Here is a 16,268-nt window from a genome sequence, read left to right on the forward strand (position 1 = left end):
CAAATGGAGGAAATCTAATTATACAAATACTAGGAAAGTCTATAACTTTCTAAATACAAATACAGTACTTCTGGGCAATTATTGGGACTGAATTGCTTCCAAATAATTACTTGCCCTCCACTGATTTCCCACTAGGGTTAACTATATGGGGAAGGACAAAGGGTACAAAAGCATAGAAATCAAAAAGAAATTAGACCTGAACAGAAAACAAATATCAACACGGTGGTATCAGGCTTGACTTTTATCCTGGCAACACTGAGAAAGGACTCTTTAAGACGTAGGCCTTATTTTGGCTGTTTTCTGCTGATTCTTATCCACTGTGTAGGTCTGTGGTTATTTTGCCATTCATTCAAATATTTATGGGTCTCTATTATGATCAAGACCCTGTGTAAGAAATTTTGGAGGGTTCAAGGTTGAATAAGATAAGGTGTCTGAACATCTAAAAAACTAATGGAGGAAACATCCCATAAAATAATTTTAATGAAAGAAAAAAATATACTTTGTGAAATAAATATTTTATAAAGGCACTGACTTGTAAACCCCTTTAGGTTGTTCTCTAGTTGTTGTTTTAGTCTTATGCACATGAGTGCTCTTGGAGGCTGGGGAATATGCTCAGACTTTGTCTTTTTCTGTCAACTACCCAAAAGGCATAGGCATTTAGAAGGTGCTCAGAAGGTAACACTTTGTTGACCGGATGTTAACCCTACTTGAGAGGAAGCATCTAATTTTCTACTTTTCAGGGTAATGCATGATGACCTGAATCAATGATGCATTCATGTAGACGCTAGCATTAATGCTCAGACAAAGAGAATGTATGATGAAATTATTAAAGTGTATTTTAAGTTATGAATAGATCACATGGGCATTTCTAAACTGTAGTAACCAATTTTTAAATTAGTTGATCACAAGTTACTGCAAAAAAATTAATGCTAAAAAAGTAGTTTGAGTGATTTTCTCAATCACAGCTGAATTTATAACCTAAGGTCCTATTCAGTTTACATCCTCTTACCACTACTATTTCTATTTTGTTACTTGGCTATTCTTAACATAGAAGCAAAAGAAAGATGTAAACATTACTTTTCTAAGGTACACTGAAAATGAAGAAACAGGTAAAATGTCAACCCACAGAGTAAAGTCATAAATCTTTCTCAGCCTGTTTTTAATTTGTGGCACTGAATTTATTTAATCTGTATATGTTCCTCTCACAAATTATAAGTGATATTCAGACCTTCAGTGACAAGGTGTACATCCCACACAGGTCAGAGTAATTTCATAAGTGATCCAGGCATTGGAAAGGACCACAGGGCATAAAATCCTAACAACAAACTTTCTTTAAATGCACACATTGAGGCGGGAAGGGAGGGAGGGGAGACTTGGAAAGTATATATTGTGAAAAAGCCAAAAGTTATCAGGAGATTATACATTACATCGTTTTCAATAAGCAAATATGTAAATTAAGATGCATCTTTTTCATGATAAAATGTTAAAACTAATAATCTGTAAAATAAAGCAATAAATAAATTCAATGCACCATGAAAACAGTCCCTGTAGGAAAATGGCAATCTTTTAATTGCACTTTCAAAGTAATCAGAAAAATGTCCTAACTGAGCATGCACTCATGCTGTGTGTGTATGTGTACGTGGGTGTGTGTTCATATTCTTGTCTTTTTACAACAACACAGAGCTGCCTTCCCAGCAGGTTGGGACAAACTAAATTCTCAGGTCTCATGACTTTCTTCAATTATATGTCTGAATATTTATATATTTATTTAGCAGCTCCTATCATGGTATTTAAATTTCAAAGATGGTCAATAGGAAGCCTTTTCATATGGGAAAACCTCCAGACCTACAAATAGAAACTAATTTGAGCTGTCATTACAGTGTTTTTTTTTTTTTTTCAATGTGTGTACTAAATAATTATCTGAAAAAAATAAATGCTATCCTTTCATGACAGTTCTGGTACAATTTACTGTATTATTATAAAGCAAATGAAGGAGCAACAAGAAATTAGTTGTTTAACCTGAGTACAACTTTAAAAATTCTGCCTCTTCCCTAAATCATAATGAAAATCTCAAGTGATGATTTAACTGTCTTAATAAATATCAGCTGTACTTTATTTTAAAAGTAATGCCCAGGCACTTATTTAAAAGAAGGAATACAAACACAGCAAGCTAATATATTTGCTTAACATGGTTTAATTACTACATATGTTGCATAATGAAATTTACACAGCTACTCTATGTTTTCAGTGAAAAGACCTTTATTTTGCTTTGTAAAGCTATAGTAGTTAAAATTTCACCTGACAATATTAAGCGGAACCGTCAGTTATCGGCTTTTGTTTTTGTTTTGCTGGATTAAGTTTTATAAAGAGGCAAATTATAAAAGGCATTATTGTGGATTTAGTTCAAAAAATAACTTTAGAGTTATTTACTTGGCCAGAGTGAAATCACTGCCATCTCTTATTTTCTAAGTATTTAGGCTATACAATGAGAATTGATTTTCTGAGTGATAGCCCTTCAGAAGTCTCACTTATGAAAGAAATATTCAATTATGTTTCCATATGTACTTACCAAGAAAGAAAAGTAAGGGAATATACTTCACAAAGCACTCCTAAGAAATGATGCAATAACCTTCAGTTACCTAGATTAACACACGTAGATCATTCAGATCACTCATTTCTCCACAGCCTTTGCAATAGGGATTTTTGGTACAGCAGCATTTTTTTGTTTAGGAATATTTCCTTAGATATATCCCCAATAATCTCCAAGTTTATTATAGAACCAAAAGAGATTTTTAATAAAATTTTGAGATAAGGTAATTATATATATGGTATCTGAATCACCAATATTGACGAGTAAAATCAAAAGAATAAGAGAACGCATAAACTGAAGTACGGAATAGCCCCAGGAGGCTGTTTATTGTTTCAGAGTCCAAGCTGTCTTGCAACAAGAGGTTTAAGCACTGGATGAGTGGCTGGACTAGAGGTTCCACAGGATCCCTGCCAATCTTATATCCTGTGATCTATGGAATGATGACAGTGAACTGGCTAGACTCTGAGGCTTCCTACTTTCCATTTTGTGTTCTGAGTCAAAGATAAAACAGGAAGAAGCACATAAATGTAAAACGCCACCAAAAGTGAAAAATTGCAGCAAATAATAAAAATATTGCATAGTTTAATTATGTTACATTTCAAGGCAATGGTAATATGAAAACAAACAAACCTGTGTTAGTTTCTTTTGACTGAATTAGAGCTCTTGCTTTAACAAAATAAAAAAAAAACCTTATTCTATAAAAATAGTCATCTACTGTTAAACACACACACACACACACACGCACACAAATATACACACAAACGCCCTAGTATTAGCTCCTTAGCTATTAAGGTTTTAAAAACAAAAACAAACTGTCCAAAACTACTGGGGGGGGGGGGCGGGGGGAGGAAGAGCACTGAATCCAAGTATCACTGGCTATTAGCCTGTTCTTTAGTGTACGACGTCTCTCATGGGAAAATTCATTATTGATCAAAGATGAATTTACCAGGATGCCAAGAACCATGAAATAAATTTAATAACAATATTTTTGGGTCAAAGGGCCATTCACCTCTATAAATAGTGAAAAATAACTCTAAATGATTCATAATTTTCTTCAGGAAAAGTACATGCTGGATTTTTTTTCCCTGACATTTTAAAATGTCCCTCGTATCAAGAAGTGTTGCTTTTCCAGTTAAAGGGTCAAAGTCAGGCCACACTCTCCTTCTCCACCCCACCCACCCATGCATGGCTGACTCCTCAAATTCTTAAGCCCAGCTCTTCCCAGATGACTTCCCTGTACAACAACCCCCACCATCTCATTCATTTGCTCCCCAGATATTATTAATTTCTCCCTTGCTGTGCAGGCTTCTACTCTTGTATTTTACACCTTCCCTTCCCCAAACTGTGTTTGTGTGTGTGTGTCTCCTCTTTTAGACTGTGAGCTCCTTTAGGGACAGAGATTGAATTTACATTATTCATATCTCTATCTCCAGAACTTAGCACATTCTTCACACACACTGGGCATTCAGTCAACATCTCTAATATAAATGAATACGAGCATGGAAACATTATGATAATTAGGGTAATGAGTGAGACACATTCTTCCACTGAGATGTCAAGTACATGAGGAACAGAAACCAAAAAAAAAAAAAAAAAAACCAGGCAGATGCAGATGCAGCGTCCTTCTCTGACGGTTCAGCCTTCTGACAAAACTAGGAGCAAGATGGGGGAAGGAGGCACAGAATGGTGAGTATCATTTGTTGCTATATAGTTAAACTTGGGAAGATCCAGCTGGTGTGTGGGGGCGAGTAGAGGCTCTTTGCAGTGCCAAATACTTTATGAAATAAAAAGTAACTGGCACTCAGGGATGGCTACCCAACACCATTTATCCTGAAGGATCTCTTTACTTCATCCTGTGAGCCACCACTCTGGGGAATTGGGGGGTAGGATTTGCATCCAGAAACAAGGGCATATCTGGCCTCCAGTGTGGCATTTGCAATGCACTTTACTGCAGAATCAACATTAAATTGGTCACCTTAAAGGGTAAGATCCTTCAACTGTTCAAGACAATAACTTATTTTTAACCAGTCTCACATTTTAGAGACCGTCTTTGTTTTCCACACACTCTGCTTCCTTTACACTCTGCACATCCACAACCCTGTCCATTCTACTTAAACTCCCTCCCCATTACTCTAGCTGAAGTCCTCCTTTATTTTTCAGATTTGAGCATCAGCTTCCACTTTGGACCATTGAGAAAACCTCCTAACTGCCTCCAGGCTATCTCCACCCATTGTATCCTCCATTTGTTGCAAGAAACCACTTCCTTAACTCAATTAAATGAAAAAAAAATACATCAGTTACAAGTATCTTCTTAAAATTTTTTCATTTCCTTTCTTTCTCTTTTCCTAACCCCCCCCAATGGGGAGGAGGATTCTCACTTATTAATAATATTTAAACTCACTGGATTCACATACAATACTCTTTAAAAATTGGCTCCAACTAATTTTTCTCAGCTTTGTATTCTGCCTCTCAAATTTATATGCAAATTTATCCTATTAGACTAAAAGTCTTGCCTTCCTATGGAAATAACAGGCCTTGTAGTGGATTTTTGCTTTTGCACATGCCTTTCTTTTTCTTTGGAGTGATTCATCAATTTTCACCTAGATAATGCTCATTCTTGAATCTGCAGCTTGAATAGCTCCACTTAAGAGAAACTTGTTCTGCCCTATGAGTTTCTTTAGTACACTGCACATGTCTTTGTTAAAGTACTTACCTCCAATATTTACCCATCAATCCCCCCCTAGAATGAGATCCTCAAGGGCAGGTGCCAAGGTTGACTTATCTTTCAATACCAAGTACGTAGCATGATAATTATCATGTAGGAAGCAAACACTCACTGTTTGGGGAATAAGTAAAAGTTCATAGAGTACAGCTTTAAAATGAACAAAATGAATGTTAATATGTTGTTTAGGAAGAGTTGAAATATATCAAGGAAAAAAGATGCTTTTTCATATCTTGTGCTAAACAGGCTTTTAAGGGTTGGCCTTGTACCCTAATGGGCTGGAGTAATTTTGTTTCTATGGGAATAGACATTCTAAGTTCCAAAAGACATACATATAAATGAATTATGGAACACAACATCTTACTTCAAGGCTCCATGGGCCCAAGCAGCAGACACTGAGGCTGGAGGGGGGCCCCCAGACTGGTGAGTGGCTCTGCCTCTCTGAGGGGCGAAGGAGCCTGAGCAACCGTGCCAAGTCTGAGAAACAGCCACGTCGTCACCGGAGACCAGCTCCAGTCAGCCAGTGAACAGTGTAATGTCCTCTGCCCTCCTGGCCCTCCTGGGCCCATGCCATGCTGATCACCGTGTACTGTGTACGGAGGGACCTCTCTGAGGTAACCTTCTCCCTCCAGGTCAGCGCGGACTTTGAGCTCCGCAACTTTCGGGTACTCTGCGAGCTCGAGTCCGGCATCCCGGTTGAAGAGATCCAGATCATCTACGCAGAGCGACTCCTCGCGGACGACCACTGTTCCCTGGGCTCGTATGGCCTAAAAGACGGTGATGTTGTTGTTCTGCTTCAGAATGAGAATGCGGGAACTCGACCTCCAGGAAGGACATCAAACGTGCCTCCGATCGATTTCAGTGGCACTGCCCTGGCTGGAACATCCAGCTCCCGCCACCACCAGCACCAGCGCTCACAAACAGCCCAGAACTCAGGTGGCTTGGCCTCGGGAGAGAAGGTAGCATCTGCTCAAGGGCTGGACAGCCCAGCCTTGATCCGAAGCATGCTGCTTTCCAATCCCCACGATCTGTCTCTGCTGAAGGAACGTAATCCCCCCTTGGCGGAGGCTCTGCTTAGCGGAAACCTTGAGACGTTTTCTCAGGTCCTGATGGAGCAGCAAAGGGAGAAGGCTCTGAGAGAGCAAGAGAGGCTTCGCCTCTTTTCTGCCGACCCATTTGATCTGGAAGCTCAAGCCAAAATAGAAGAGGAAATCCGGCAGCAGAACATTGAGGAAAACATGAACATAGCGATGGAAGAGGCTCCCGAGAGTTTCGGCCAAGTGGCGATGCTTTATATTAACTGCAAAGTAAATGGACATCCTTTGAAGGCTTTTGTTGACTCAGGTGCCCAGATGACCATTATGAGCCAAGCCTGTGCTGAGAGATGCAACATAATAAGGCTGGTAGACCGAAGATGGGCTGGGATTGCTAAAGGAGTGGGCACGCAGAAAATTATTGGTAGAGTTCATCTAGCTCAGATTCAAATTGAAGGTGATTTCTTACAATGCTCTTTCTCTATACTTGAGGAGCAACCCATGGATATGCTTCTAGGGCTAGATATGCTCAAACGACATCAGTGCGCCATTGACTTGAAGAAAAACATGCTAGTGATTGGCACCACTGGCACACAGACTTATTTTCTTCCTGAGGGAGAGTTACCCCCATGTGCTAAGCTGGTAAGTGCTCCAGGGCAAGAGGAGTCTTCAGATAAGGAAAGAGCAGATGGTATTAAAAAATCAGTCATGGACTCAGGACGGAAAAAGCATTGAAGCAGGTTGTAAATGTTCTACCACCCCGAGGGAGCCTCAGGTCCCAGAAAATTATAAGGAATGAGCTCACTGGCAATGTAATCATTAAAAACATCAGTAACAACTAAACCTGGCCTTGGGACTAAGTTCTGAGGTCTCTATGTAAATTGTGATTGCTTGATCTTGGCCCCTCTTCTATTTCCCTTATCCAGAGATCACTGAACCTCATCTTGGGAAACTCTGGAGGCTCCAGTTGATTTCCAGATAATCCATGAAAAGGGTAACAAGCTTCTTTCTTTTACAGACACCATCCTATCTGATTAATGGGTGGCTTGTCCAAACCAGCTGCTATTTTGTAGAAGTCCCTGGAACAGGCCATTGCTGCACACCCTACAAGGCATCTACACACAACTATTTCAAAGCAGCACTAACAACTTTATATCGACTTATATATCCCTCTTCACAGATTTTGTTTGCTTTGTGAAAGGTATTAGAAATGGTGGGTCAATTATACGTTTGAGTTAATACTTATATATGTCTGTTTTGGATAGCATAAAGGCCAATTTCCTCATATTTTACATGTTCTTTTTCCCTGGAGTCCCTGTTACCACAGCATGTTCACCGCAACCTACCACTAAAGGCTAATTTTTTTTGCCATTTTTGAGAAAGTGATTTTTCTTCTCTTTCCCCTCACTTCAAAGAAACTCTGGTTGTAAAATGCAATTGCATTGTGGCTGGAATAGGAGGTAGGGGCAGGCAGTGGTCCAGGCCCCCATTACTCATTTCAACTAGATCAACACCTTTAAGAAAATGTACCTTAAAGATTAAGCTGTAACATAAGATGTTGTTTGAACAAAAGGTGTCACTGTTAAAATAACATTTGAAAATTTCTGAATAAGATGATCTCTAGTTCGCGTTCATCTCTGTGATCCATGCTACTAACAAAGCTACTTTCCATACTACTGGTAATGGGGAATGTAAGATCCTAGACTTAATACAAGCCATGGCTACAACTGAGGGCACAGGATCAAATGCCTGAGGCCATCAGACTCAGGGAAAAATATTTCAGGGTAACAATTAATCAAGCCTGGTGTTAGAACAGTGGTTCCAAAGTCAAGAAATGTATATTCTAATCTTAGTTTTATATTACTTAGGCAAACCTGGTCATTTATTTTAGAACTCAGGTTCCTCATCTATAAATTGAGTGAGCCAATTTCACAAACAAAGATTATATTATGATGTAGAATATCCTTTAAGTTATTCTATTTTCCGAAGGAGATTCAAAGTCACTGGAAGCATTCCCAATGGCTACAGACAAAAAATCCTTCCCCATAGTCTTCATATCCCTTTCTTGTTCTGCTTCTTGGTCAGAATAATTATCTCCTTTTTAAAGACAGTCACTTCTTCCACTCCAGCTAACATCAGCCCATGTCCCAGATTTCTCCTTCCTTATAGATGCAACTTCTGCTAACATTCCCAACCTTGTCTGTCCTTGCACCTAAGCTTATATCCAGTAGAACTGCATAAAAAACCAAATGGACAGATTTGTTTTCTACTTTTGTTTCTAATTAAGTACTCAGGAAAAATGTTATTAACAAAATGAAGGAATATAATTCAGACTGAAGCCAGGGATAAATGCAAAATGGCTATGAATAGATGGGAACTGAACTGAATTTTTATCTCCTTCATAGATAAAAATATGTGAAATTCTAAGTATTTTCTTCTGGACTCCATATATGCAAAAAACATAGATGCAAAAAACATACCCAATTTGAACACGTCACCTGGTACAGCTCAACGGCAAATAAAGTTTAGTACATGTCCTAGGGTGATGTCCGGCACACAAGAACCAGTCTAAAAACCACAGAATCTTTCAGCTAAAAGACAGTTTACATGATATCTGGTCCCACTCCCTCTACCCCACCTTCATCCCAATCCTATAATGAACACATCCCAACAACATGACAACATATCATATGGACCTATGCATAAACATCTTTAGCGTTGAGGAACACCCCTTCTAAGGTAGCTATAATGTTTTGGGGCAAGTATCAGATAAAATTCTTTCTTATTTTGAGCTGAAATCTATTGTCCTGTAACTTCTACTGAACTGGTCTTCATTCTCCCTTCTACCAAGAACACATTTAAACTCTCTAGCATGAGACAATCCTTTTAGTATATTAAAGCAATGTTATCCTAAATATTTACTTTTGTAGGCTTTCACCAGATTGTTCCTCATAGGATAAACTTGGAATCTCCAAAATTTCTGTCATGTTCCTTTGGACATATTCCAGCTTCTAAAAATGTGACTTGAGTGACCGGATGGATAATTTAAAAACACTTTTATTGAACTGAAAAGCAATGACCTCAAGGAAAAAATCAATAAACAAAGTGAATTAATTGAGCATTGCTTTTATTGATCAAAATATTTTAAATCATTGCCTTTCAAATCAGAAAGTATTTAAAATTACTGTCATGGATTTAAAGTTTTGACTCAATCCTGTAAGCACCTGGGTAAGTCCTATATGGATAGATTTTTTGAGAATGTAACATCTTTTGCATGTCTACTAAGTGGATCACATGCTAGGCAAGATCCTTTGCATACATTACTGCCATTAATCCTTAAACCTTCAAGATAGCTATCATTTACCCCATTTTACAGAAGGAGAAGCTGAGGCTCAGATTGATCACAAAAATATCCAAAGCTCAGTGTTTTTAACTTTTTTTCAATGTATTTTACATTGTGATCCAGTTTTATACACACATATATTTCGTATATTTTACATTGTGATCAGTTTTACACACACACACAATTTTTTCATATACAAAAATAATTGAAAAAGATTCTTGAAATAATGTTTCATTTTTTACTAGTCTGTTTCTTTATAAAATTATATTTTAATTTTTTAAAATTATGTTAGACATGTCCCATTAAATGAGTCCCACTAAGGTGACCTGCCCTACCCAAATGAATCAAATCTTTCTGATTTCAAACACCAGATGTTTCCCACTATATAATCTGCTTTACCTGATGCATTTTAATCCTAGATACTGATACAAAATTAAAATGAAATTTCATTTTATAAACAGTGCCAAAATCACTACCAAAAATGATGATAGAGTAGCCATAATCAGAATACAAATTTTCAATGACAAAAATTAGTCATTGAAAACTCATGAAATAAGCATGAAACCTGGTTCATAAATATGGAAAAGAATGTTTCATTTTCAGACCTCAAAGGTCAATTACAACTTGGTAGAGGTAGAAGGCAGACTAGTAATCAACTAAAAGCAAAACAGATGGGCATGAAATTAGTAATAGGATGGTAACAATGAAAGAATGCATTTTAATATTGGGGTTATTTTTAAAATAAGAAATAAGCAAGCAGGTAAAATGTACTTTCAATATGTCTAAAATGTCCATCTTACCTAAAAGAAAATCACTGTTGTGATAGCATGTTGTGATAAGCATGTATTTCAAAACTGCACTAATGCATTCTGCCCCTTTTAAACTTGGAAGAGTGGTATTGTTTAAAATAAGTAGAGCATATAATCTTGATTTCTTTCCTAAAATATTGGTTCATAAAATTTCTCTTGTTTATAGGGGAAAATCCATTGCCCAAAAAGAAAAAGAAAAATGGATGTCTACATGTATTAATTCATCTTCGAGACAGATACTAAATGTTGCCTTTTTAATTAAAAGAGCATTGAGCTTCTTTCAGAATGCCAATTATAAGAGGGTCATTTGCTGACATCCAACATTTCATGGAGAAAAACTCAAGTAGATGACTAGAGAGTGATCTGAGATTCACATTAGAAAACTGCTGGTGAAGATATTAATCAATGCAAACATTCATAGTGATTCTGTGAGCCTGGAAAAATCCAAAGAAGAGGAACGAAGGTAAAGACAGGTACAGGAGAAAAAATCAAAACAGAAGTCTGGGTTACCTTTAACAATCTAATTTTCTCTTGGTTTAAGCACTGTAGATAGAACTCTTTTTATATGGTGGGTGGGGATGGGACAGAGATTATGGATTAGCTATCCTCATTGGCTCACCTCTTTGGAGAGTTATCTAAAAATGAAAATATTTTCTTTATTTTTCACAGTAAAGCCTGAGTGAAACTTGCTTTTGAACTCCAGCTTGTTTCCACATCACGGTCCATCTGTTAGGGTCTCAGGATTTACAAGGATTTGTTAATCAGAAAAGCAGAATTTTCCATCTTGCCGTGTCCCCCATGCTCTCTCGTAGGATCCGTTTAAAAGGTGATGAGTTGGTAACGCCTGGAGTGGCTGTGTCTAATAGTACTGCACTGTTTCCTGATGATTGTTGTTAGGATGAATTTTATAAATTCAGTTTTTCTTTACTTCTAATCAGTAAGACTTATTTTAAGAACAGAATTATAAAAATTACAAAATAATTTCCACCTATGTTGAAGTGTATGGGCAGTCAAAATCTGGGATCTGCTTCAGATGAGGGTAAAGGTACATTTTTCTATTGTTAACTGATGTATTCATGGTGTGTCTAAATAAAAGAGACAACTATTACCAACACAAGTTTATTCTAGGTAAATAAACACTTAAATCCAGCAAATTCTTATTCTGCAACCTCAATCAACATTCTGAATTCTTACTCCGCCAGGGCTTTACTACAAGGATGAATAGCTAAGTTAATTAAAAATTACATTAATGCACATATTCTCCCATCCAAGCTTATGTCTAGGGATTCAATTAGTCTACCAGTTAAAAAGTATCAGTGTTTTGCATTCATTGGTGTCACTAAATATTCAACATACTTTCTCTTCAAGAGACTTGCCATTGTCCTGTGTCATTCAGAGAGACAAGGAAATTTAAGTTATAGTTTTAGCCTTTAGAAAACCTAAGAGTCTGTTGAGAAGAACTAGAAAAAAATACAAAGAAAAAGATTCAAAAATATTTAATTTGGTGTTAAATCATGCAATACAGAATATGGAGTTTAGAGAAGTAGACTCCTGCTCCCCTCTTTGAGAAGCTACTTGCAATATGGCAGGATCTATTCAACTAAATCTTATCTGAGCATCAGCGTTATGTCAGGCACTGTTTCAGGTGCTGGATTTCCTCAGTGCAGCAACAGATTTCTGGAACTCAATTGTTGCTTTGAGCTGCAGCCAGGCATGCAAAATAATCTGTCACCTCCTCAAACATGAGTCATCCGAGGATCCTTTGTGATCACCAAGTCTAGGACCCCGAGTTAGCATATGGATTGTCAGACTAAACTTCAAGGTGAAGTCTATGGTCTCTCCCTGCCTCAACCCATGGCGGCACTGGGTTCAACTTGCTTCCTTTAATGAACTTAATTGAGGAGTACGGTTCCACAATAAACAAATATTTCTCTCAAAAAGCTGATGGAAAGGGTTTGTGATTTGCACACACATGAAAAACCAGCAATACAGGCAGAAGAAATTGGCTACTAGAAATGAGTCAATTTGATGAAACATTTGCTACATACTTTAATTCCAGGGAATAAAAGGACAGGGGTTCTCAGAAACAAAGCAATGACAACCAGATGGCAATTATATAAATGTCTGTGCATTTAGAAAACCTAGAATGGGGTCCAAAATTACAAACAAAAATCTATCAAGTTAAGGGGTTTTTTGGAGTGATATCTTGTTTATAACCATATCTTCCGTCTTCAGTGTTTTATGTGAGGCAAACAGTACATGCTTAATATACATAAATTATATGAATAAATGAATGAATAAAGTCCCAAGTGTTATTAATGAGCTGTTGTAGAGAAAGTGTGACTTTTTAAAAAATGGTAATTTAATTTTCATATAAGAATATGTTAGGTAAAACTAAATTATATACATACAGATGGTAAAATTATCTTTGAATAATTATAATAAATATGTTCTGGATTGTCTATATGACTGGATTATCTTATCCTAAAAAAGAAATGATAATATAAAATTATACTTTCATACCAAGGCAAGGTGCCAAAATAGGGTGGTATATGGGAATCCCAGATTTTATGCATGATTGTTCTGTAAAACTTTAACTTCTCTAATAAAGACAAAAAAGATCAATCAAAAAATAAAATTATACTATTTTTACACTAATAGCAAGGACAGTGCTACCTTTAGGTGTCAAGGTAAATCTTAGGTTTTGAGCTTTTAGGGGAATATTTGAACAAAAGAGCAGAAACTTCAGAAGAAGCACAAATAATGGTGTTACCTCAAAATTTAAGTTGTCATGGAGCTGTTGAAGGCCAAGATACAATGAACAAAGTGTAAGGTAGGAATGCACAAAGGGAACAGGTAAAAGATGAGCAGAGTTTTGATAAAGAAATGTGCATACAGACTTCATACGATTTTTAGAAGTTTTGCTGAGTTTCTGTTGAGGAGAGGAAGAAACACTGGAGGCCTGTGACTGTTGTAGAAGCTGTAAAGACTCTGGGTTGGGAGACATGATCAGATTGTGATGTTTCCATGGAAGCAGAGGTTTATGAAAAAGTAGGTCAACCACTAACATCCAGTGCACAAAATAATTTGAGAAAAAGCAAAAACGGAAAGTGAAATCTTATAGAACAATGAAAACTGTGACAAGGGTACTTTCATCGAATTGGGAGAGGGCAGCAAAGAGAAGTTGCTATAAGTGAAACATCAAAAGCACATATACAAGCTATTGTTTGTTACCAGTCATGCCAATTCTTCAATTCACTAGTTAAAAAGTCCACTTATACCCTATATGGTCAAGGGTTTAATATTGAATGGTACAAAGAAAAACTTTACATAAATATACTGGAGTCAGGCTTCATTCTATCAGAAATAATTGCAAAAATTAAAGTAACAGATGGGCAGTTAGAGTAATATAAAAACAAAGCTATTCTCTGTTCTAACCCTGCCAACTGCCATCATTTCATCTCCAAAACAGTAAATGACAGAAAACAATCTCACTGATATTCCATAAGCTATAGGAGTTTATGTCCCCATATGGCAGGTCTCCACTGTCAAAGCCTCACTGTGTAATGTCTCCTGAGTGCACAGTCTGCAATGTCTTTGATATGAGAAACTAAAGCAATGTTTGCTCCTTTTCTGTGGAAGTATTGAATAAAGAATATGAAAAATGTAAAAATCATTCTATGCTACCCAACTATTCTCAGTGATTCAGGTTAAATAATTTAAAAAGAAAGACTTTTAGCAAAAATTCCAAAGTGAGAAATATAAGAACATACTTCTACATTCTTTCCTCTTTTGACAAACATTCTAAATATATTTCATGTTGTGGCTAAGTGTTGTAAAGGCAAATGTGGACATTTCGGAGTACTATCTGCATTTTAATTGTTTATACTTTTGTGTAGGCTTACAAAATTTGGAGGTCAAAAAAACGGTTGTTAAAGTTTCACAGAAAATTCGGAGAATAGTTAGTGACTCAACATCCTTCAATTAAGATCCCAAGGGGATACTATCAACACCCCCTTTCAAGATGAACAAGTTAGGGTGTTTGCTGCTTAGACACCCCTGAAGATGGAGAAAGAGATTAAATAAGAGGAATGGGTGGCAACAAATCAGATAAGATTTAACAAAAGTCTATGAATACTGAAACTTAATATAAATATATATATATTTAGATACTGGGGTGTTGGAATAGCTGGAAGGAGGTAATGACATGGTGGAATTTAATCTGTAACATTCTTTGAAATTTGCTCTATAGCTACTCATTGAATTGTGCTTTGAAAAGTCTTCACCTTTCTGTATATACCCTATACTTCATAATATGTAAAGAACTGAAACTGTGGAATTGTAACCCATAACAATTTTTGAAATTATTTATATAACTGCTTGTTGAGCTCCCCATTGAAAGTTAACACTGTATGCATGTTATATTTTACAATGATGGAAATACCTGAAGTTGTGAAACTGTGACCCATGGCATTCTTTGAAATTCGCTCTCTACTTGTTAAATTGTACTTTGAAAGTTATCACTGTTATGTATATATGTTAAAGTTCACAATAAAAAAATGTGTTAAAAAAAAAGATCCCACGGGGAATGGGTGAAGTTGATTGGTCATTTGAATGCATTATATTCATTCATACCTGCCCAAAGTGATTCTAGCAGATAGCTAAGGCAAATCTGCTATATCTTTGACAGTCACTGACTTAGTTTACCAAGACACAAATGAATTATCTAGTACACATTTTTTCATAGAACTACAGAGATCTAGACTCCATATGTAACATCTCATTAATGACAACCTGTGAATATTACTCCTGTTGGAATATTTTATCTATTATATTTGGCTCTGTTTTAGTAACTTGACCATAAAAAACACAAGCATTCAAAAGCTCTATTCTTAGGAGTCCCTGTCATCTTTAGAATAACTTGCTGATCCCAGAAAAATCCAGACAATTAGGTAGAAATAAAAATTTGATTTGAAATAGAAAATGTTAAAGGGCTATTTACCCCTCAAGAACATTTAAAAAAGTATATAAGCAAATAGGTGATGTCAAATGATAAAACTCCAATTCTGTCAATCAATTATTTTTCTGCATTTTTCTTCCTCGAATGGCAAGCCAGTTCTTTCAACTTATCATTGTTCTGTCTCCCAGTTTACTTCACATCTTCTTCACCCTCTCTCCATGGTTTCCATGTGAGTGGAAAGGTCTTAAAAGAAACCAACAAATGGAAACTCTGTACATAAGTGCAAATGCAGGTGGGTTGGCAGAATTGATATTAGGAAAATCAGATAATTTTCCTTTATCTTCTATTTTCTCAGTGAAATATGAAGCAGAGTCACCAGCTGAGAGTGAGACGAGGTTGGAGAGTGTTGAAGAATTGAGAAGTGAAGAGAAGGCAAGGAATGAATCTTTTTAGAGCACAAGAGAGTAAACTGATGAGGAAAATACAGTTGAATTTCAAACCAATCCTGAGTCCCCACTTAAGATTCCAGGTTCAAAATGTAAACTGAAACTAGTCACACTAATAAAAGGAGCAATGGAATAGGAAAGTAGACATCTTGGTTCTAGCACCGATTTTTCCACTTACAAGATGTGTGCCTTTAGGAGAAGCACCAAACCCTCCTGGGCCTCCATTTCCTCATCCAGTAAAGTGAGAAGGTTGTGACACTGCCCCTCTCAGAGGAACCCAGAAATGTGTGAGTCAATTTGGGTCATCCACAGACAACTGATGTTTAGTGCTTGAGGTACAGGGGTGTTCAATGGCCTTCACGTG

The 16,268-nt window shown here is 36.7% G+C and overlaps 2 protein-coding genes across 3 annotated transcripts in view; one reads left to right on the plus strand and one right to left on the minus strand.

Annotated features, from left to right (window-relative positions):
- PDGFD (platelet derived growth factor D) overlaps nucleotides 1-16,268 on the minus strand; it is a 216,437-nt gene that overhangs the window by 99,247 nt on the left and 100,922 nt on the right. The gene's annotated exons all lie outside the window — the stretch shown is intronic.
- DDI1 (DNA damage inducible 1 homolog 1) lies at nucleotides 5,885-7,081 on the plus strand. Its single transcript, XM_037841248.1, has one exon. It carries the CDS (start codon nucleotides 5,885-5,887, stop codon nucleotides 7,079-7,081), a length of 1,197 nt encoding a protein of 398 aa, XP_037697176.1.

The sequence above is a fragment of the Choloepus didactylus genome, chromosome 6 (genome assembly GCF_015220235.1).
Source record: "Choloepus didactylus isolate mChoDid1 chromosome 6, mChoDid1.pri, whole genome shotgun sequence".
Taxonomy (NCBI): Eukaryota; Metazoa; Chordata; class Mammalia; order Pilosa; family Megalonychidae; genus Choloepus; species Choloepus didactylus.